Source organism: Meles meles, chromosome 4 (assembly GCF_922984935.1).
Source record: "Meles meles chromosome 4, mMelMel3.1 paternal haplotype, whole genome shotgun sequence".
NCBI classification, from domain to species: domain Eukaryota; kingdom Metazoa; phylum Chordata; class Mammalia; order Carnivora; family Mustelidae; genus Meles; species Meles meles.
This window is the reverse complement of record NC_060069.1, coordinates 93,840,997-93,863,863: the sequence shown is the minus strand read 5'-3', so window position 1 is coordinate 93,863,863 and position 22,867 is coordinate 93,840,997. Positions and strand designations below refer to the sequence as shown.

General features: G+C 35.7%; 1 protein-coding gene and 1 pseudogene across 6 annotated transcripts in view; one reads left to right on the top strand and one right to left on the bottom strand.

The window, feature by feature from the left end:
• XRN1 (5'-3' exoribonuclease 1) overlaps nt 1-22,867 on the bottom strand; it is a 111,777-nt gene that overhangs the window by 62,803 nt on the left and 26,107 nt on the right. For all 6 annotated transcript variants that reach the window (XM_046002076.1, XM_046002078.1, XM_046002077.1 and 3 more), the window contains 8 exons: nt 21,103-21,192; nt 18,560-18,716; nt 17,850-17,969; nt 10,534-10,703; nt 9,383-9,503; nt 9,189-9,287; nt 5,442-5,545; nt 2,426-2,557 (listed from right to left, as the gene is read on the bottom strand). In XM_046002076.1, the coding sequence (XP_045858032.1) occupies nt 2,426-2,557; nt 5,442-5,545; nt 9,189-9,287; nt 9,383-9,503; nt 10,534-10,703; nt 17,850-17,969; nt 18,560-18,716; nt 21,103-21,192 (993 nt within the window). The remainder of the gene's footprint in view (nt 1-2,425; nt 2,558-5,441; nt 5,546-9,188; nt 9,288-9,382; nt 9,504-10,533; nt 10,704-17,849; nt 17,970-18,559; nt 18,717-21,102; nt 21,193-22,867) is intronic.
• LOC123939939 lies at nt 10,802-11,413 on the top strand (annotated as a pseudogene).

Below are 22,867 nucleotides of genomic sequence, written 5' to 3'. Positions count from 1 at the left end.
AAAAATCATTCTTTTGTGTGAACCAACACACACTGCCATCAACTTCAGCAGTCTGCTGCCTTGATTATTATCTCTGCTCTTTGCAGCCATCAAGATGATCGAGTCCATCCATATGGGAAGAACGGACAGAAAAAGGAGTCAAGAGCTTTTGGTTTACTTCACAACTGAAGTTTTTGAAGCTGTTTACTATTATGTCTCCATTTCTGTTATTCTCAATCATTCTTCCACCCATACTAGTCCGGCTTGCAGCTCCACTGCTCAATCAAAATAGCTCTCATTTATTAATCTTCTTCATAACATCTGACATGACTTATTCCCTTAATCTTCAAACACTCTTTTTTTTTTTTTTTAATCTGCATGATGTAACACTTTCCTGGATGTTCTCCTACCTCTCAGATTGCCTCGTTTTTTTCCCCTTTGTTGCCTCATCTTCCTCATTGGGGTTCCTTTTTGGTTCCAACACTCCAGCCACATTGACCATTATCATTAATGTTAAACATGCTACTTTTCCACTTGCCATAGGAACTTTATATGTACCTTTTTCTCATCCTGAAACATGCTCCCTTTTCACTCTTTGCCTAACTCCTACCCCACATTCAGATAACCAGTTTAATCAACATTTTCCTTTGGTAAGTTTTCTCTAACTAAGGCAAATGCCTCCTTAGCTAAGTCAAACTCCTCTATTATATGGTCTCAGAGCACTACTTCTTCAAAGTAATTATCATAATTATAGTTTGATTTGAGAAATTCACACAAGATGGGGCACCTCGGTGGCTCAGTTAAGTGGCTTCTTGGATTTGGCTCAGGTCCTGATCTCACAGCTCCTGAGACTGAGCCCTGCATGGGCTCCAGGCTTAGCTGGAGTCTGCTTGGATATTCTCTTTCTCTGCCCCTTCCCCCACTCATGCATGTGCTCTCTCTCTCTCTCTCTCTCTCTCTCAAATAAATAAATCTTAAAAAAAAATTCACATAAGACATTAATGCCCAGTTTTCATCTACCAGCCATAAGTTTCATGAGCATAGGGACTATGTGATTTTTTTTCTTTATGGTATCTACAGTGCCAACCACTAAACCTATCAAGTATCAACAATTGTTGAATACATGAACAAATGTCTAAACTTGTAGTATTCTGAATGGAGTTTGTTGTCAATCAAAGAAGTTGAACAAAACAATCTCTATTCATTTAAACAAACAAATATTTATAGGCTGCTTTAGTATTAGCCAAAGAATGAGAACAGAGTGTTAACAAAAGTAGATATGTTCCCTACCCTTATGGAGCTTACTATCTAAGGAAATGGTCATTAAAGTAATCACACAAATAAATTTATTATTGTGATTTTTATTTATGAACTATAAAATAAAATTCAGTATAGTATGAACTATGACAGGGGTATCTAATTTATACTCTCAGAAGGTAAAAGATACCTCTACCTCCCAAGAGCTGTTTATCTCCTTGTTTTATGCTAGATGGGTTTTTATTGGTTTTTTTAAAAGATTTATTTATTTATTTGCGAGGGAGAGAGAGAGAGAAAGAGTGCGTGCATGTGTGAGGAGGGGGAGGAGGAAAGGGGAGAGAGACTCTCCAGTAGCCTCCATGCTGGGTGGGCACAGAGCTTGAACTCACAACCCTGAGATCACGACCTGAGCTGAAACCAAGAGTTGGATGCCTAACTGACTGTGCCTCCCAGGCACCCCATGCTGGAAGGTTTTTTATGGTCTCTTTATATTTTCCCTGTTTACTCATTTTTGAATAAGGATATTATAGCCTGGTATTAACTCCAAAATCGTATAAGAGGCATCTCCTTAAATTCCCATTTACCAATGGATGTTATTACAGTTTTAACAGGAAGGGAGATGGATATACATTTACAGCACAATTTCATGTGCCATTGCCAATATCTATTATTCTGTTTTGGTTTGGAGAATTCTAGTATTTGGATGAAGAAAGAGAAGTCATGGTGGGACCATGGAGGAGGGCCAGCTTCTTAGTTATTTGGCTGGTTATAGACCCTGCATTTCTGAATTCAGGGGCATAACGGACTTGGGTGTAGGGAGAGTAAGAAAGTGATCAGAGAGTGAGGGTGAGGAACAAAGGAAAATTTTCCTTCCTATCTTCATTACTTACGTGTGGCCAAGAAATTCAGTGGCAACCTATTAACTATTATTAACTGTTATTCCTAGTATTATGTGATTGCATCTTCTCTTTCTTTGTACATCATGAAGTATTTTAGTGACAAACTGGGCAAAGCTATCACTGCTGCTAACCAGGTATTATTTTAAACTAGGACTGTTGTTTTCTTTAGAACATAAAATGAAGATGAAGTCAGTATTCATAGCGATTACTATGTTAAGTAGGAAATAACTAGAGAACAAGTACATTAGATCACATTCTAGTTCTATCATTAAATACATTTTAACACTCACTATTCTGAAATTCCTTGTACTTCTTTGGTCCAGTTAGATTGCTCTTTGTCTCCAAGATGGACCACTTTAGATGGTGGGGCAGTTCTTCCCAAATAAAGCTTCTGTGTTCCTGGAGGTTCTTCCAAGTAAAATCTTAAAAATTAAAATAAGATTAAAATTATATTACCCCCAAATTTATGGTTTAATAAGGTATTCTAGCAGCATAAGTCCTCAAAGTGAAAAGGTTTCTACATGATATAACAGCAAAACACCAGACATCCTTTTTTTTTTTTTTTTAAGATTTTCTATTTATTTGATGGACAGAGAGAGATCACAAGTGAACAGAGAGGCAGGCAGAGAGAGAGAGGAAGGGAAGCAGGCCCCCTGCTGAGCAGAACCCCCCCCATGTCGCCCTCAATCCCAGGACCCTGAGATCATGACCTGAGCTGAAGGCAGAGGCTTAACCCACTGAACCACCCAGGTGTCCCCCAACATCCTTTTTTAAAACTGTAATATAATATTTTAGAATAAAGACTTGTAAAAAATTTCAATCAAAAATAAAAATTTTATTTTCTCTGAAAAAACTAAATATACAATAAAATATAAATTTTTAAATAATTAAAAAAATACTCTCAAATTCAGTAAAGTATATTTGCTAAAAAGTTTAACTTGATTCTCAGTAAACCATTATACCTAACTTCCAGTTGACAGGAAATATGTGGGATAGAGGACCAAGTTAAATGACACTAAGCAGAGACAATCAAGTAAATCCAGAATTATACAAAATAACTGGCCTGGACTCTTCAAGAAAAGAGGCAGGGAAGTAAACTTAGTTTGCTAGATCCCAGGATATAAAATCAACATACAGAAATCAACTGTATTTCTAGATACTAGCTGGAGAAACCAAAATTTAAAACATAGTATCATCTATAGTTGCTCCAAAATAAGTTTTCTTTTAAACATTTTATTTATTTATTTGTCAGAGAGAGTGAGCACAGACAGACAGAGTGGCAGGCAGAGGCAGAGGGAGAACAGGCTCCCCGCCGAGCAAGGGGCCTGATGCGGGACTCGATCCCAGGACACTGGGACCATGACCTGAGCTGAAGGCAGCCGCCCAACCAAGTGAGCCACCCAGGTGTCCCAACTCCAAAATAATTTAAATACTTAGATGGAGCAATTCCTTCTGCCTTATTTTTATTTTTCAAAATTGTTTTAATTATTTTTGTTCTTTGCTTTTCCATATAAATTTAGAATACATTGTTCTGCATCCATAAAATCTGGGAGAGATTTTTTAAGCCTATAAATTAATTTGGGGAGATTTAGTATCTTTACTTTGTTGAGTCTTTTGATCCAAATGGATCTCCATTTATCTCACTATTTATTTCAATTTTTGATTTCTTTCCCCAGTGGTTTGCTTTTTTTTAGCATACAGATCCTGTATGTAATTTAGGTATAAATCTTAGGTATAAATCTAAGATTATACCTAAATTACATACAGGATCTGTATGCTATAAGATCTGTATATAAGATTTATACCTAAGATTGAGACACATATATATATATATGCCTAAGATAGAGACATATATAGCTACAGTAACAAGACAGTATGGTACTGGCATAAAAACAGACATACAGATAAATGTAACAAAATGGAAAACTCAGAAATAGACCCACACAAGTATGCTCAACGATTTTTGACAAAGGTGTAAAGGCAATCTAATGGAGGAAGAACAGCCTTTTCAACAAATGGTGCTGGAACAACTGAATACTCATTCATAGGCAAATATATGAACCTTGACCTAAACCTCATACCTAATACAAAAATTAATTCACAATGGGTCATGGATTTAAATGTAAAATGATGAGGTAAAATTATAAAACTTTTTGAAGAAAATATAAAGAAAAGGTATGGGACCTCGGGCTAGGCAAAATTCTTATACCAAAAGCATGATCTGTAAAAGAAAAAACTGATAAATGGAACTTTATTAAAAAGGGAGGGGAACTGCATTCTGATGATTAAAAAGAAAAGAACCCTCAAGATTTCTTAAGAGCTCCGGGGCGCCTGGGTGGCTCAGTGGCTTAAAGCCTCTGCCTTCGGCTCAGGTCATGATCCCAGGGTCCTGGGATCGAGCCCTACATCAGGCTCTCTGCTCGGCAGGGAGCCTGCTTCCCCCTCTCTCTCTGCCTGCCTTTCTGCCTACTTGTGATCTCTGTCTGTCAAATAAATAAATAAAATCTTTAAAAAAAAAAAAAAAGATTTCTTAAGAGCTCCTCAACAAAAGCAGATACCCACAGAAGAAAAAAAATCATAATGGGACTGATCTCTTATCAACAAAATTTTATGACAGAACACAACTGAAGTACGCTCGCAGAAAACTAAGGAAAAAGAACTGGGCCTCTAAAATTCTAAACCTATGTGTGAGGAAAACAAAAATGATCTTTTGGATATGTAATGGCTCATTACATCAGAGAAAACGAACATTTTCTCTGAAAAAAATCACTTTTAAATGTTCTAGACACAAGAAAAATAACAACAGACTAAATTTACATGAAATAAAGAATAAATTGTCTAAATAATCATTGACAAAATGATCATGAATTGAAATAAAATAAGAAACTATTTCTTGAATTGAAGCTATGTACTTTTAAAAATTGATGTATTATTTAAATGAAACCTGGGAGGGGCACGGAGGGTCAGGTTATATATGCTATTCATTCTTGTCAGAAAGAGAAATATATTTGCTAAATAATAACTGCTGGTAAAAAATTAGGATACAAAACTTTCACATAATTAAAAGGAAAAGAAAGCAAAAGGGAAAAGATAAATGCATCTAAAATATCTCAGTGAGGTACTATGGTTGAACATTGAATGATGTGATTAAAAGACTTTCATTTTCACTACAGAGTGTAAATATTTTTACAGTAATTCTATCAGGTTTTTTTTGGTAATTCTTTCAGTTTTAAAAAGTATCATTAAAAGCCATCAAGTAAGCAAAACAAATATACATTTAAAAAATATACATCAAATCTTACTTACTTAGTTTCTCCATCTGATATACCAACAACTCTAGCTTCTTCAAGATGAGGCCAATTAACAAAGACAGACTTTCCAAGCACGGATGAAGCTATATTTTCTACACACTTAAAGTAAAAGCAGAAAAATTCACTCATATTTCAGGTCCAAGAGATAAGTGTACAAAGGCAAAATTAAATAATTAAAACCTGGCTTGTGTTTATAAAGGTCTTTAAAATAAATAAAAACCTCACCTTAGTAATTAAGACAGATATAAAATACCATTTTGTTCACTCAAGCCATTTATTCCCTACAGTTCCTCCTCTTTTCAACTTTACTCTCCAACTAATTATTCCACCCACTTGAATTCAGCTAGTTTTCCTAATTTGTCTTCTTTAAGTTTATTTTTTTATTTTTATTGCTATCTTTATTGCTAACTACTCTTTTTCTTTTTAGTATGTTTCCCAGGATTTCTGGTTGGAGTCTTAATTTTTTTCCCCCTTTCCTTTATTTAAAAAAGTATTTTTCACTTGTTTTTACCCATCTGCCTTTCTTTAACCCTTTATTTTAGTATGAATCTACTAAAGTTGACCAAGTTTACCTTCCCCCCTCTCAATCCCTTCTTATTAGAGAGGCACTATGACCAACTTAAAGTACTGTTCTGCATGTATAAATATTATGACACCAGGAAGCTTGCCTCCTTCTCATTTTCTCAACAGCAATGGCACTTATTAGTAAAGGATGGCCCACTGACTTTAATCCTGAATGAAATCACTTGGTGAAAAAATAGCTTCCAGTGAAATTAAACTGAAGAGCACTGACGTATAAGGTACTACTGTCCCTAACAATAGCCAACATTACTAGAAATAATGTTTAGCAAGAAACCTAGGTTCTTAGTTCTGCTGCTAACTCTGTTTCTTAATTTATAGAATTAATGATTTCGAACAGATGCTTTACAAAATTCTACCCAATTGTAAAATTCTATGATCCTATTATTCTCATGGTTATTCTTCTCATGGAAACTGAGAAAGGTGGTAAGAATAGCAGAAATGTCTAGAAAAGGGCTATTATTCATTGTTTCATATCAAATAATCGGATAACAGAATCTAAGAAATCTGACCTCATTTCAATTTGTAGTTGGATAATGAAATAAGAACCCTAGACTTAAAATTAGGAATTATGGGTCCAAATTTGGGTTCTATGTCTCTCCAGCTACAGAATCGTAGGCAAATCATTTAAACCCCAGAGGCAGAGTTTTCTTAGGAGAATAAGAAATAACATCTACCTCACAATGTTTATTTGGTGATAAAATAATACACACAAAATCTTTTGTAAACTGTAAAATGCTGTATAAATATTCTATATGAAATAATATCTTAGGTAAAAATTCCAGTTTGTTTACAACAACTTTGTAGTAGCAATTGAAATTTAAATACAAATTTTCATTCAGTTCTTTTCTGTTTATTATGCTTAATCATTATTAGCAAAATTTTTTGAAGATTTTATTTATTTATTTGACAGAGAGAGATCATAAGTAGGCAGAGAGGCAGGTAGAAAGAGAGGGGGAAGCAGGCTCCCTGACGAGCTGAGAGACCAATGCGGGGCTCCATCTCAGGACCCTGAGATCATGACCTGAGCTGAAGGCAGCAGCTTAACCCACTGAGCCACCCAGGTGCCCCTAGCAAATATTTCTTTAACAATTACAGATGACTATTTTTAGACCTTTTGCAGCAACTTTTAATTAGACATTTATTAACGTCTAATTAAATGTCTAATTATATGTCTAACATATAAAGCAAAAGAATGCCTATTCTGATAAATGAAACAAGTTTCAACATTAGAACTAGGAACCCATAATTATCCTTTTCCCTTCTACACATGTATTTCTTCTCTCATTCTCCTTTAGTTTTTGAAGGAAAAGTTGTCATTTCTCAAATTAATCCTCAGATTAAGCCTAAAATGAAATCCCTTAATACCTCACATGGGGTCTTGCTATCATTAATATCCCTTACCTCTAGTGTCTTTATGACCTCCTTCCTCCATAGGTCTACCTCTCTCCTTTTGTACAGATTTAGTGTGTTAAACTGCCTCTACCTACATTATGTTTCTAGACTTCTTTTCAATGATAATCTTCCTAACTAAGGGCCCAATCCCTGCTACCTCTACTTTCCATCTACCTAGACCCCCTCACCCCAGCCCCTGACTAGTTATTAGAGTAGTTAGGAAAGCAATCTACTGGAATAAAATCCTCAAAGGCCAATAATGATCCCTGAAGGACAAATTCACAGACCTTGTTTCAGTTTTTATTCTTGCACTACATGTAGTATCTACTCCATGCTTCTGTGGTATTATTTAACTTGGAAATCATTTTCTCACCTCTGAACACTACAGTCAATTTCACTGGTTCCTTTTCCACCCTTTGTAACTATGGATATTTCTGCATGTTGAGATCTGAACTCCCAGAGTCCATTTTCTTCAGAAAAATGAGCCCTAAGGCCTCAGCCATCACTCCTTGTTAATGACTCATATAGCCCTACCTCCTTCCAAGCTCTAGTTCCAGGTATTAATTGTGTATAAGCAGACTATCTCCACTGAGGTTTTTCATCTGAACCACAGAACACAAAAAATAATTTGACTATTTTTTTCAATTCTCCAAAGGATGGTACACAATAGTCCCACTCTAAATGTACACAAAATAAATCTACTACATTCAAATGGATTACTTAGGGTATTAGGGCTTAAATCTCTTGTAGGACTCTTGTTGAGAAAGTCTGGCAGGGCAGCGCCAGTTAAACACCCTGGCATCACCTTAAAATTCCATCATTACTTATCATTAATCCCCTCAAGCCAGAGACTTTCCCACTTTAACTTCCTTATTCCAATAAACAACAACTATTTACTAGTTAACTAGGCTTGACATCTCAGTCATATTTAGTATTTTCTTCCTCTTTTCATCCTCTATGTTTGAACAAATGATGAAACTTGTTAATTTTAACAGTCTTATTCATCTAGATCTATTACTACTTTCAGTTTTTGTCCTTATCACCTAACACTTCTAAACCACAACCTCTTAACTTGCAGGCTTTTTCATTTTCTTTCATTTCTCTTTTGTGCAATTTAGTCTATTATACTGCCACCAAATTAATCCTTATGAAAATACAATTTGAAGGTAACAGTTACGGGGAAAAAAAGTCCAAACTCCTTAGCCTGGTATTAAGGTCCTCCATAATCTGGCCTCAATCTGTTTTTTCAACCTTATCTTCTACTACTTCCCAACACAAGTCCTCTGCTTCAGTCAGGTTTATCTATTCCTTCTCCTCAAATACATCACATTTATTCTAAAAAAAGAAAAAGTATTAAGAAAAATTTCAGACATACAAAAAGGTTAAAAAGAATAAGATAATGTATCACACATTTATTTCCAGCTCATGTTATTCCTTTCAACTAGAATACTCTTCCCCTACTTTTCTCCTCTCTATGATAATCTTTTTCTTAGCACCCAGCTCAAGCCTAGTCTCATTTATAAGCTTGTACTTAATCTTCAGCTCACACAGTTTATCTTCTTTCCAAAATTCATGGAGTATTTTTTGTTCATTACATCATAATTATATATTTTCTTTAAATTTTATGTAAATGTTTCTTTATTTTATCCTTATTTATATGAACTTTTGAAATTATTACATGTTATACCTCTTTGGTAAACACATTCCAACTAGAACAGTTTAATGCATAATAAGCACCTAGTAAATATGTAACAAGGAAAATACTTACAAGTTCATCTGATTCTGCATTCACTAAGATTTCTAACATCATGTTTTCTCCACGACTGCTTTGCTGGAATACTTGAACCCCACTCTTCTTCAAAAAAAACTTTAAAAGAATTCAGAGAATTTAATTTCAATCTTTCTCCATAATCACGTTATATTCAATAAGGTGAAAAAATTTTGAACTAAACAACCACTGACTTTGTGTTTGATGTGTTTCAGGGTAGGAAATCCACAGAAATACAACGCCTTCTGGTCAACCCTGGTTATTTTGTTCTTGCTTATGTCTACACGCCAAGCATCTAATGATATTATTTTATACCTAGAAAATAAATCAAGGCATTTAATTCAAAATTCACACACTGCAAGCTATCAGTTTTTCAGTATTCCCTTGAATACTTACTTTGCAAGAGTCATCCTTGCTTTTAAACAGGGAATGACAATTTGTCTTTTAAGACAGAGAAAATATGGAGCAGGACAACCCATATTCTGTTATTATAATTGACTAGATGCAACTACATGTGTAGGTTACTGAATGGACGTTTTCACCATTAACTTAAAATAAAATTCCCATATATGTGTGTGTGTGTGTGTGTGTGTGTGTGTGTGTGTGTGTGTGTGTATGTGTATATATATATATATATATATATATATATATATATATTTAATTTAGAAGTAAAGGAACATATAAAGCATGTTACAAATCTCCATATCCTCCATGTTCTATAACCCAAATGGAAAAGCAACATTTTATAATGTCTATTCCATCTTTCTCTTTGCATTAACAAAAAGAAAAAGCATAACTGGGAGATGTTCTCTTTAGGTTCCATCTGGGCAAATTATTTGCAGGGAAAATGAGAAAAAAGGAAAAAAAAAACAAGGACATTTTAATGAGGAAGAGAAAGTAGAAATGGGTTTGAAGCAAGAGATTATAGGACCCTTTAATTCTTTTTTTCTTCTTTCTGGTTGGGTGGTTAGGAATGTAAGAGGCAAAGTCACAGCACATCAAATAATGCTAAGAGCAGGCACTGACAATGGAAACAAAAATTCATACATCCACTTGAAGTGGGGAGGGTACAGATACACACTAGGGAGGAAAAATTAAAAAACAAGCAAACAAAAAACCCAACTTTAACAGAAGAGAGAGAGAGAGAAGCAGAATCTGACCAAAGCAGAGAACTATAGAAATAACTGTGAGAGGGAGATGCTATGGTCTTTGACAAGTCATTATCAACTGACTATAACTATCAAAAATTATTTGTTAATTCTCCAAGTAGATATTCAAGAGCTTCCTCCTCAATGCCCCCAAAGGGAGCTCTTTGCTATAGTTGAAAAATTACCAATAACGTTACCTTGTGCAACAATGTTCTATGGCAGGGAACTTTTCTGGCCATGGTGAAGGGTAGGTGAACTCTGTGTCTCTATCATACCAGCACATTAGGCACTCACTATGTTGGTTTCTTTTCCTTTCTTCCTTTTTGAGGGAGTGGTTACATGTTTCCATGGCTTCCAACAATCGCTTCTGCATTGAAAGATTGAAGAAAAGAGTTAAAAGTATAAAATTTCTGTAATCTTCCTCTCTATCTTCTCAGTCCTGAGAGCAGCTCTCCTGCCACAGCCCCTCATCCCCTGAAAATGTATGCTTGTGCAAAGTTCGTCTCCACCCCATTCTTGGTCAGGAGCACCTCTCAGCTGTTGAGCTGATCACTGTCTGCAGTGGTGCTAAAACACTCGAGACACTGACAGATGAGGCACCTTATAAGGGCCTCAGCATCTTGGCAGCCCCACAACCCCTGACCTCACTTATCCCTAGCCGCAGCTTCCAAACCAGCGCCATTTCAAGGGACATTGATACAGCAGCCAAGTTCACTGGGGCTGGGGCTGCCACGGTAGGGGTGGCTGGCTCTGGGGCTGGAATTGGGACTGTGTTTGGGAGCCTCATCATTGGTTATGCCAGGAATCCCTCTCTGAAGCAACAGCTCTTCTCCTACACCATTCTGGGCTTTGCCCTCCGGAGGCCGTGGGGCTCTTTTGCCTGATGGTGGGTGGCCTTTCTCATCCTCTTCGCCATGTGAAGGAGCCGTCTCCACCTCCCATAGGCCTTTCTCCCGTGTCTCGTCTGCCCTGTATATTCCTTTTCCTATACCTCCCCAGGCAGCCTGGGAAAAGTGGTTGGCTCAGGGTTTGACAGAGGGAAGACAAATAAATACTGTATTAATAAGAAAAAAAAAATTCTGTAATCTCAACATACAGAATAGATCTTTTCCCTCAGTATGCAGAATCATTATTTGTGTTCTTGAAAAATAAAGATCTTAACTAATGGAATTCTTTTCCATTTTATTATATGAAAAACTGTTTCAAAGGCCCCTAGAATATTGATTGCCACTACAAATTATTCTGAACCTACTATTCCAACAATAGAAACTAACCGTGAATAAGAACAGCAGAGAACTGAGGCACTTGGGTGACTCAGTTGGTTAGGCATCTGCCTTCGGCTCATGTCATCATCCCATGGTCCTGCGTTTGAGGTTGGGCTCCCTGATCAGTGGGGAGTCTGCTTCTCCCTCTGCCTCTCCTCCTAGCTTGTGCTTTCTCTCTTGCTCCCTCTCTCTCAAATAAATAAAATCTTTAAAAAAAACAGTGGAGAATCAAATTTTATTTTTTTTTAAAGATTTTATTTATTTATTTGATAGAGAGAGAGAGTGAGAGCAGGAACACAAGCAGGGAGAGTGGGAGAGGGAGAAGCAGCTTTCTTGTCACTGTGCATGGAGCCTGACACGGGCCTCAATCCCAGGACCCTGGGATCATGACCTGAACCGAAGGCAGACACTTAATGACCGAGCCACCTAGGTGCCTGAGAATCAAATTTTAAATGTGAATTTACCACAGTTATTACAGTTATAATTCGTAAAGGATTAATCTCTTTACAAATTCTGTCATGGTATAGAAAATGTTTACCTCTCCAAATTATCTCATATATTTAATTAATTTAATTACATATATTTTAATGACATCCATCAACAGAATGGCCAAAATTAAATGAAGCAGTAATATTCAGGTCTGAAGAGGCAGAGAAGTAGGCACTAAATATTGGATGAATTAGACTAATCTTTTTGAAAAAGAATATTCACTAAATGTCAAAATATACATTCCTATTCTAGCCAAGCAATCCTGCTTTTGGGAATCTATCTTAAAAAAACAAAATTTCCAATACCTAAGACTGCATAAACAAACAAAAAGAATACATGAATACACAAGTAGTTTATTACAGCATTACATACAGTGGCAAAGAACATGAAGATTCATAAGAATTTACAAAATTAGTACAGAGTATTCTCATGTACCTCTCACCCAGCTTTCCCTAATAATATCCTACACATAGCATCTGTAAATTATCAAAACCAGGACAATGACATGAGTACAATACTATTAACTATACTTATTCAGATTTCACTGGTTTTTTTTCAAATTTATTTATTTATTTATTTGTAAGACGGAGATCACAAGTAGGCAGAGAGGCAGGCAGAGAGAGAAGGGGAAGCAGGCTCCCCGCTGAGCAGAGAGCCTGGTGTGGGGCTCGATCCCAGGATCCTGGGATCATGACCTGAGCTGAAGGCAGAGGCTTAACCGACTGAGCCACCCAGGCGCCCCGATTTCACTGATTTTTGTATGTGATTTTATGTGTATGCAGTGCTATGAAATTTTTACCAAGTGTATAGATTCATATTAACCACCACTAAAACTGGAATACAGAACTGGTACAACATTGTAAAGAAATTCCTTATTATTCCTTTATAATCATACCCTATTCCCAACCTTAACCCCTAGCAGTCACTCCATATTTTATATCATAGTAATTTTATCATTTTAAGAATATTATATAAATGAAGCAATGTAATATATAATCTTCTGAGACTGATTTTTCACTCACTGATTTTTTTCACTTAACTAAGTTGTTTTCATCCAAGTTGCTTATATCAATAGTTCTTTATATTGTTGAGTAATATTCCACCATATTGATATACTACAATTTATCTACTCACTCATTTAGGGGCATTTGCATTTTTTCCAGTTTGGGATTATTACAAATAAATTGCTCTAAACTTTCGTGTATAGGTTTTCTTGTGTGGATTTAATTTTCGTTTCTCTAGCATAAATATCCAGTAGTGTGACTGCTGGGTTGAATAGTAAATGTATATTTAACTCTATTAGAAACTGGTGAACTATTTTCCAGACTGGCCTCCTAGACTTTTAGTTCAATAATGATCTATGCCATTTTCAGAACATTTACAGAAAAAGTGGTATAAAGAAGAAAGAAGTAGCAAAATCTAGAAAAGATTATACAATAAAATGGATAATATTATACCATAATTTCTTGATTCTATGACACTACTGATATTGTAAATATCAATACAAAAAATTAGTAACCGTTTTTCAGGAAATACATACGAAATTGAATTTCTATAATTACTGTTCACTGATAATGGTATTTACTTACATCCTATTTACTTCTCCAATGTCACATTCAAAATTTGAGTCTAATCCTTCTTCACATTCAAAATATAAAAAGCTTTCAAAAATAGGGGCGCCTGGGTGGCTCAGTGGGTTAAAGCCTCTGCCTTCGGCTTGGATCATGATCTTAGGGTCCTGGGATCGAGCCCTGCATCGGGCTCTCTGCTCAGCAGAGAGCCTGCTCCCCAACCCCCTGCCTGCCTCTCTGCCTACTTGTGATCTCTGTCTGTCAAGTAAATAAATAAAATCTTTTAAAAAAATGTATTTTGGCGGGGGGGCCCTGGGTGGCTCAGTCAGTTAAGCATCTAACTCTTGGTATCGGCTCAGGTAATGATTTCAAGGTTGTGGGAGTGAGCCCTATTTTTGGGCTCTGCACTCTGTAGGGAGTTTGCTTGAGATTCTCTCTCTCCCTCTGTCCCTCCCCCACTAATTAATATTATCTTTAGGAAATACATATATACATAAAATTTTCTAGGTTACTTGGCTCTGTGAATGTATGCACCTTTATAATCTTATAATCTTGAACACTTTAGCATCTTTAGGATAGACAGCATCATGTTAAGGTAGAATGAAGTAATGGCTGTTGTAATATGCTGTAACTCCCATTAGTACTGAAGGACTTATTTGCCCAGATGCTGAAAGTGCTGCTGCCCTGCAACCCTCCCTCAGCTGTCAGCTATCTCTTGGAAATATCTGTAGATGAAAAGTTACCTCACATAAGGTCATGCACCCTTCTGAAATGAAGTCTGCATCCAAGACTGACAGATGAAGGGTATAAAGTCTCAGGCCCTTTACAGCAACTTTGGAGAACTCTAACGGGCCATTCCAGCTTTAGGGTGACTTTTAGGATCAGTTAAGTCTTTTGTTGAGACAGCACTGTAGTGTAGCCTGTCCTTTTAACCAATCCTGTTTTTTCCTCTACTCAACATCTTGAGGGCAGCATCAAGAAACCACAGTAGGGGGCCAAAAATCTAGAAGAGACTGCAGAGACACTCCCAGAGAACAGATTTAGGCTAATTAGGCTCTATTCAAGGAACAGTATGTGTCCCTGGATATAGGGATTTGCTGCATGCTATTTGGTTGGGATTTCAAAATTGTTATGGATCAGTGATTGTTATGTGCATCCTGTTTCTGCCCTTTTTTGATAGGAGCTACTTATTGTGGTTATCCTGTCATTGTACAATATGAAATTGGGGATGTTGGGGAGTGTAGATAATGTTGTTTTTTTTTTTTAATTCACAGGTGTCTGAGTCAGGAGAGCTGTCCCTGGGAAGCTGCATTTGAGGCGCTTAATCCACAACTAGACTTGATTTGAAGATGAAATCTAGGCTTTGAGCCTGATGTATAATGAGATGAAATTTTTGGGAGAGGTCAGTGTTTTATATTTGAATGGGATACAAATTTAGCCAAAGGGGCAGACTAGATGGTTTGCAAAGATGGCCATAATAATTCCTATCTTGATACGTAAGCCCCTTTAAATGTTAAGTGGTCTATTTCCCTACTTCTTAAATCCAAGTTGGTCTTATAATTTGCTTTTTTCAAAAGAATGTAATGAAGTGACACTACGCAAACTCCATAGCTCAAGAGGCTTTGTAGCTCCTGTTGAGAATAAACTTGAGTTAGCCTCCTAAAGGGTGAGGGATCACATACAGGGCTCAGCTCACAACTAATACCACCACCATTCGTATCAGTGAGATCATCTCAACCAACCAACTCCCCTAGAGAGCAAGGGTGAGGGTGAAGGCAAGGGTGAGAGTATGTATGCCAAACAGCTCAAGTCTGCAGGTAAACTCTTTATAACACCAGAGTTTATGTAATAATTTTTCATGAGGCACAAATAGGTCCTATCAATCTCTCAGTTCTGAAAATTTTATCATGTATTCCTATGTAGTAATTTCCACCACCATATACTTTCACTGACTATCCTGTAACAGGAATTTTTCTTTTTACATCTTATATATCTATTTTCAGGTAACTTCTTGCGTATATTCTGAACTTTTGCTTCCTAAAAATACAGAAGAACATGGTAATTTTGCCACTTACAAGTTTTGTTTCATGGTAATATTATAATGCAATTTTGTTGAAAACATTTAAAATCCCATTGAGGTGTCCAACCTTAAGTTAAAATTCAATCACAATGAACTAAAGAGATAACTGGATGAACAATAATAACTGTCTACATGGAACTAAGTCTGTACACATGCAGGCAATAATGGCTATGTCACAACTTAATCCTGTCTAGTGGCTAGCAAGTGTCTTTTCACATATAACAGGTATTCTTGGTAAAAACTAATAAGGTGTGAATAAACACTTGCTTCCTCCACTCCATAACATGTCAGTTTTTTTTTCCTCCTGAGAGGACACTTTTTTTGATAATTTACTTTCAGAGCTTTTGGTTCCATTGATTTTTCTCTATTGTTTGTTCATTTTCTATGGATTTCTGTTCCTATCTTTATTATTTCCTTCATTCTGTTTTGTTTGGGTTTAATTTCTCTTGCATTTTTAACTTCTTGTGGTAGGAAGCTTAGGTATTTATTGTAAGACTTTTTTTTTGTTCAGTGTAAGCATCTAGAAACTTAAATGCCCCTTAAAACACTACTTTAGCTTCATCACACAGATTATGTTGTATTTTTATTATCATTTAGATCACAATATTTGCAAACTTCCTTTGAATTTTTCTTTCCTTTCAATTCTGACAGCTTTTTCTTTATGTATTTGAAGCTCTGTTATAATGTACATGTACATTCAGGATTTTTATATCTTCTTGATGAACTTTTTTTTTTTAAAGTAATCTCTGTGTCCAACATGGGGTTTGCACTCACAACCCCAAGATCAAGAGTCACATGCTTTACTGACTGAGTTATCCAGGTGCCCTAAACTGACTTGACTTTTTAAATCTTTTTTTTTTTAAAGATTTTATTTATTTATTTATTTGACAGCGAGAGAGAGATCACAAGTAGGCAGAGAGAGGGAAGTAGGCTCCCTGCTGAGCAGAGAGCAGAGAGCCCGATGTGGGACTCGATCCCAGGACCCTGAGATCATGACCTGAGCCGAAGGCAGCAGTTTAACCCACTGAGCCACCCAGGCGCCCCATGACTTGACTTTTTAATCTATATGAAATTTCTTCTTGATCTCTGGTAATACTCCTTGGTCCTAAAGTCTATTTTTCTAATGTTAGTAAAGCTACTCCAACTTTCTTATAATTGGCCCAGAAGTTTTTATGCACATAATGAAGGGAGCAGTTAAATCTCATTAATAAAACATAAATGGTGATTAAAACCCATTGCTCATTAATTTATGTGAAATAATCTGATTAAAATATATGCATATAAATGGAAAGATGTTCAACATCACTCATCATCAGTGAAATACAAATCAAAACTATAATAAGATATCACCTCCCACCAGTCAGAATGGCTAAAATTAATAACAAAGGAAATAACAGGTGTTGGCAAGGACGTGAAGAAAGGGGAACACTCTTACACTGCTGGTGGGAATGTAAACTGATGCAGCTACTGTGGAAAACTATATGGAGGTTCCTCAAAAAGTTAAAAACAGAACTACCCTATGATCTGGTAGTAAATATCTTTAGGTATTTACCTAAAGGATATAATAATACAGATTTAAAGGGATAAATGCACCCTGATGTTTATAGCAGCATTATCAACAACAGCTGAACCTTGGAAAGAGCCCAATGCCCATCGACTGATGAATGGATAAAGAAGATGTGGTATATATATAATATGGAACATTACTCAGATAAAAAGAATGAACTCTTGCCATTGCAATGACATAGCTGGAGCTAGAGTATTATGCTAAGTGAATTAAGTCAGAGAAAGACAAATACCATATGGTTTCACTCATATGCAGACTTTAAGAAACAAATGAACATGGGGGAAAAAAAGGCAAACCAAGAAAACAACTCTTAATTATAGAAAAACTGATGTTTACTGGAGAGGAGGTGGGCAGGGTGTCGGGTTAAGCAGGTGATGAGGATTAAGGAGGACAATTGTTGTGATGAGTATCAGGTATTTTAAGTGATGAATCACCAAATTCTACACCTGTAACTAATATCACACCAACTGGAATTTAAATAAAAACTTGAAAGAAAGAAAGAAAGAATACATGCATATATATAACTACTTCATGCACTGACCTCATCAATAAAAGGTATTAGTACCACAGCTTCCCATTCCTGTTGTTTCCCATTTAGGTCAGTTTTAAAATCAGGTGGATAATATTCTATAATTGGTGAGTCTTCACTGGTCATCAAGTGCTATGGAAATATAAAAAAGTAATAGAAATTTAAGAACTAAAATCAATATAACTTTTTGTAAATATATTTACAATATTTACCTGTTACAGTTTAAAATTCCCAAGCAAAAACAAAACTAAATTTTTACATCTTAGAAATGCTGCAATATACTTGCTATATTTTGATTTTCAACTATGAGACTTCTAATTTCACAGCTACTCTTACTTTCCCATTGTAGTAACCTAGTTATGTAGCAAAACCATCTTTACTCTGAATTTCAACTTTACCACTTCTGTCTTTCATTGTCTTATCACTCTATAAGACCCACTTAAATTCTGTTCTCGGACTTAATTTCACAGGCTTCCAACAGTCCTCCATTTTTAACCTAATTTACTTATGAACTTTCGAGTCCTCATCAATTGATTTTGGTAAGTAATGTAAGAACTGTATCTAAGATAATTTAAAAAGAAAAAATTTCTAAAATCCAAAAATCTGGGGTGCTTTGGCGGCTCAGTTGTTAAGTGGCTGCCTTTGGCTCGAGTCATCCTCTCTTATATGAGGAACTCCTAAGTATCAAAAAGGACATACAAACATTTAATTTTAAAACCCACCTGGTAGCATGTAGGAAGTAAATTTTTGCTAGCTGCTGGAAGTACAGCAAGAAGCTGTTCGAATGGCTTAAAAGGTTTTCCTAGCTCAAAATGGATTTCGAGTGTACTAATGTTACGGATATCAGATAGGAAAGGTGCATAATGGTAGGGATAATACCTGTAAAACAAAACTGAGTTTTAAACAATTGGCAACTTTATGCAACAGGTCAATATTAAATATATACTTTTCCTTTTTAACAACAGAGCAATAACTCTAAAGAAAAAAAAATATCGCCCATAGTACTATCACTTGATTTAAGAAATCAGCATTAGCATATTTAGATCATGTGATGGCAACAAATGTTGTATTTCCTTAATTTTTAAAAAAGATTTAATTTATTTATTTAACAGAGAGAGAGAGAAAGAGCACATGCACACAAGCAGGGGGAGCGGCAGGTAGAGGAAGAGGGAAAAACAGGCTCCTCGCCCACTGGGGAGCTGGATGTAGGTCTCGAACCCAGGACCCTGGGATCATGACCTGTGCCACCCAGGTGCCCCTGTATTTCTTTAATTTTTAAGGTATAATTTCACATTTCCAAAATTGGGATGTATCATGTAATTGAAGGATAGAAATACACACAAAAACACACACATATATATGTATATTTATATAAATATATGTGTGTATACATGTATGTGTATGTATATATAAAATATAATGGTCTTTTTAGCTTCTAAGATATTGAGTGTGAATCTTCCAATCAACAGACTCTTAGAATGAGGTACTGAGGTAGTCAGAAGACTTTCAGTTAGACACATGAACTGGAGCCTCTCTCAAAAGCACAGACAGAACAGTGAGTCTGAGCTCATATGGTTGTTACCCGTCAGTTCTAAGAACTTTTGTATCTTTGAATTGGTGTGTGTGTGTGTGTGTGTATATATATATATATACACACACATATATATAGGATTGGTATATATATGGTATATATATACCATATATATATATAGGATTAAACCATTAATCAATCATACGCACTATTTTTATTTTTAATGCCTTCCAATCTACAACTACAGGTAAAAATATTTTTTTACAAAGCTCTGAACATAACAATTTAAAAAAATTTCGTTGTTTTTAATATTTTACTAAGGATGCTAAAAATTAAGTATATTATCCCCACAATTATGACATATTTCAAAAAGATGAAAAAGTTTAGGAGGTAGAATAGCATTTAGAATGGAAAATACATAGAGTTTAGATTCAGACAGGCTTAGACTTGATTCTTGGGTGTATGACTTTATAAAGATTACTTTCTGGGGTTCCTGGGGAGCTCAGTTGGTTAAGTGTCCAACTCTTGATTTTGGCTCAGGTCATGATCTCAGGGTTGTGAGACCAAGCCCTGCGTTGGGCTCTATGCTGGGCATGAAGCCTGCTTAAGATTCTCTTTCTCCCTCTCCCTCGGCCCCTCCATGCTGCTCTTGGAAGAAAGAAAGAAAGAAAGAAAGAAAAAAGGAAGAAGGAATGAAAGACCGATAGATAGACTAATGGCTTTCTAAAGTAATAAAGATTGACTGGGCCTCATCTGTTAAAGTCAGATAACAATACTTACTTTAAAGTGATGAAGATTATATGAGAACATACTTTTCAAGTGCCTGGCCTTAATGCGTGATACATAATAGGATTAGTTTACACTCACCCTATTAAGAAATGGCAAATCAAGGATTTTTGTCATTAGAATGCTCTTCAGAGAGGCCCTCAGAATTAGGTTATTTATTGCAAAGATTTTTTAAAAGATTATTTTTTAAAAGATTACAATCTTTTTGTATTATAATCTTTTATGTATTAATATACATAATTTGTACTGGTGTGTTTTGATGTATGGTGCTTTAAAACAAAGCCAAGTAAAGGTGTTAGCAAAGCAAAACAAAACAAAACAGAACAAACAATCTCATCACTTAAAAGTCTCTACTTTTCTCTGCATCATATTTTGCTTTGTTATTTTTCTATTCCGATGGTTTAGAAATGTAGACAGAACTTTCTGGAATAGGAAACATGAGAGAAATGGAAAATTATTACTATTTCTAGGAAAAGTAAATAATTCTTTTCTTCTTTCTTCTTCTTTACCCTTCCCAGTCTAACATTCAAATAACCCATTCTTTAGTAATCACTCTTGAGAGAAAAATTTCTTCAAATACACAATAGTGTAGCAAAGAATATAACGAACAGCCCTATATAACTATCATTAACACCTAATAATTATCAAGACTCTGTCACAGTTGATTCATCATGAGAGAGAATTTTAAATCCTTAGATTGAAAGAGGTTTCATCATTGGTCTTCTGCTAGGGCTGGAAGTATCTTTGTACACAAAGGTCTTTAAAAGTACTTTCATATAAGAAAAGATTACCTATATTTCATTTAAATTTGGTTGGATGTATCTTTTTAAAAATGCCACCATAAGTAGGAATAAAGAGAAAAGAGATCTCCAAATGAGATTATAGGAGAACAAACCATTATTTAAAAAAATAAAAAATAAAAACTTTATTTTTGTTTGTATTCCTCACCAGCTCCAGGACTGAACTCCATGATAGTAATAGTGCAAAATCCACTGTATTGCCTGAACATAACATGCAGCTTGATCAGCCAGAAAGTCACTGAAAATGGAAAAGAGTATTTTCATTATGTTAATTTTTCAAGACAGGCCATTTGTCTTTAGAGCATGATATCTGCTGATACACTCTGCCTCACATGGTTTTGTTTTGTTTTTTTGTTTTGTTTTGTTTTTTTTAATTTGACAGAGAGAAATCACAACTAGGCAGAGAGGCAGGCACAGACAGAGGAGGAAGCAGGCTCCCTGCTGAGCAGAGAGCCCAATGCGGGGCTTGATCCCAGGACCCTGGGATCATGACCTGAGCCGAAGGCAGAGGCTTTAACCCACTGAGCCACCCAGGCGCCCCTGCCTCACATGTTTTATACAATCAATGAATAAGCTAAAAATTGTAATCAGAAAAATTCCAAAACAGTATTTAAAACAAATTCCATCCTGTCAGGTTAAAGGTTTGCCTTATAGTTTTCCTAAACTGTCTATCACAATACTTACACCTACTGTGCATATTTATTCAGTCAAGGTACTATGCCTGCAGTTTAAAGTTTGAGGATTTGGCCCATGAAGCTTTCTATAAAGTGGCACTACTACTGTCCTAAATGGTTAGGGTATAATGGGAGACAGGAATGGGAAACTTTAGCTGGGAGGACGCTTAAGAAAAATCACAGGAGGAAATCAGGAAGATCACAGAATCTGCAGCTAGAACACACTTTGAAAAATGCTGTATTTACGGAATAATATTCCCTGTAATCCTTTCTTTCTCAAAGACCATCATTTAAGGTAAAATACATATACACACACTCACACGCCCATGAAACTTGGACGAAAGCCAAAAAGTAGCCATAAACCTGCCAGTGGCTATTACCAAAATTTAGGTAGAGATGGCAATTAGAAATTCCAGATCTCAGTAGTTCTAGGAGGTACACTTTTGAAAATGAAACATATTAAATTTTCATTAACAAATATGTTTTCATTATTAAAAATCTAGATAATGAAGAAAAGCATTTTTTAAAAGATTTTATTTATTTATTTCAGAGAGAGGCAGCGAGAGAAAGCACAAGAGGGGAGAAGGTCAGAGGGAGAAGCAGACTCCCCATGGAGCTGGGAGCCAGATGCGGGACTCGATCCTGCGACTCAGGGATCATGACCTGAGCTGAGGGCTGTCGCTCAACCAACTGAGCCACCCAGGCACCCAAGAAAAGCATTTTTAATCACCTTAGAGCAATCACTATTATATTTGGTATGTTTCTTTTCAGTCTTTTTTCTATGCCTAGGTTGGTTGGTTTTTTGTTTAATATTAATGAGAGTATACTGTATACATGATTTTGTGTCCTGCTTTTGAAATTTGTGCTTAATAATATACTATAAGTATCTTCCTAAATTGTTACCAACTTCTTATAAATAACAGTTTAGCAGTTCTATAGATTCTGAAGACAGTGTAATGACAAGATGGTATGATACAGGGGAAGCAGACATGATTATGAGGAGAGGTAGATCATTTCTAATTTTGTACTATTATAAAAACTACAATAAACATCCTTGTGTATAAGGATCTTCTGTATTTAAGTTTGTATTTTTAAGACAGATTAATAATTAGAATTATTGTGTCAAAGGGATAAATATATATTTTTTTCATAAAGATTTATTTATTTGACAGAGAAAGACACAGCTAGAGAGGGAACAGAAGCAGGGGGAATGGGAGAGAGAAGCAGGCTTCCCATGGA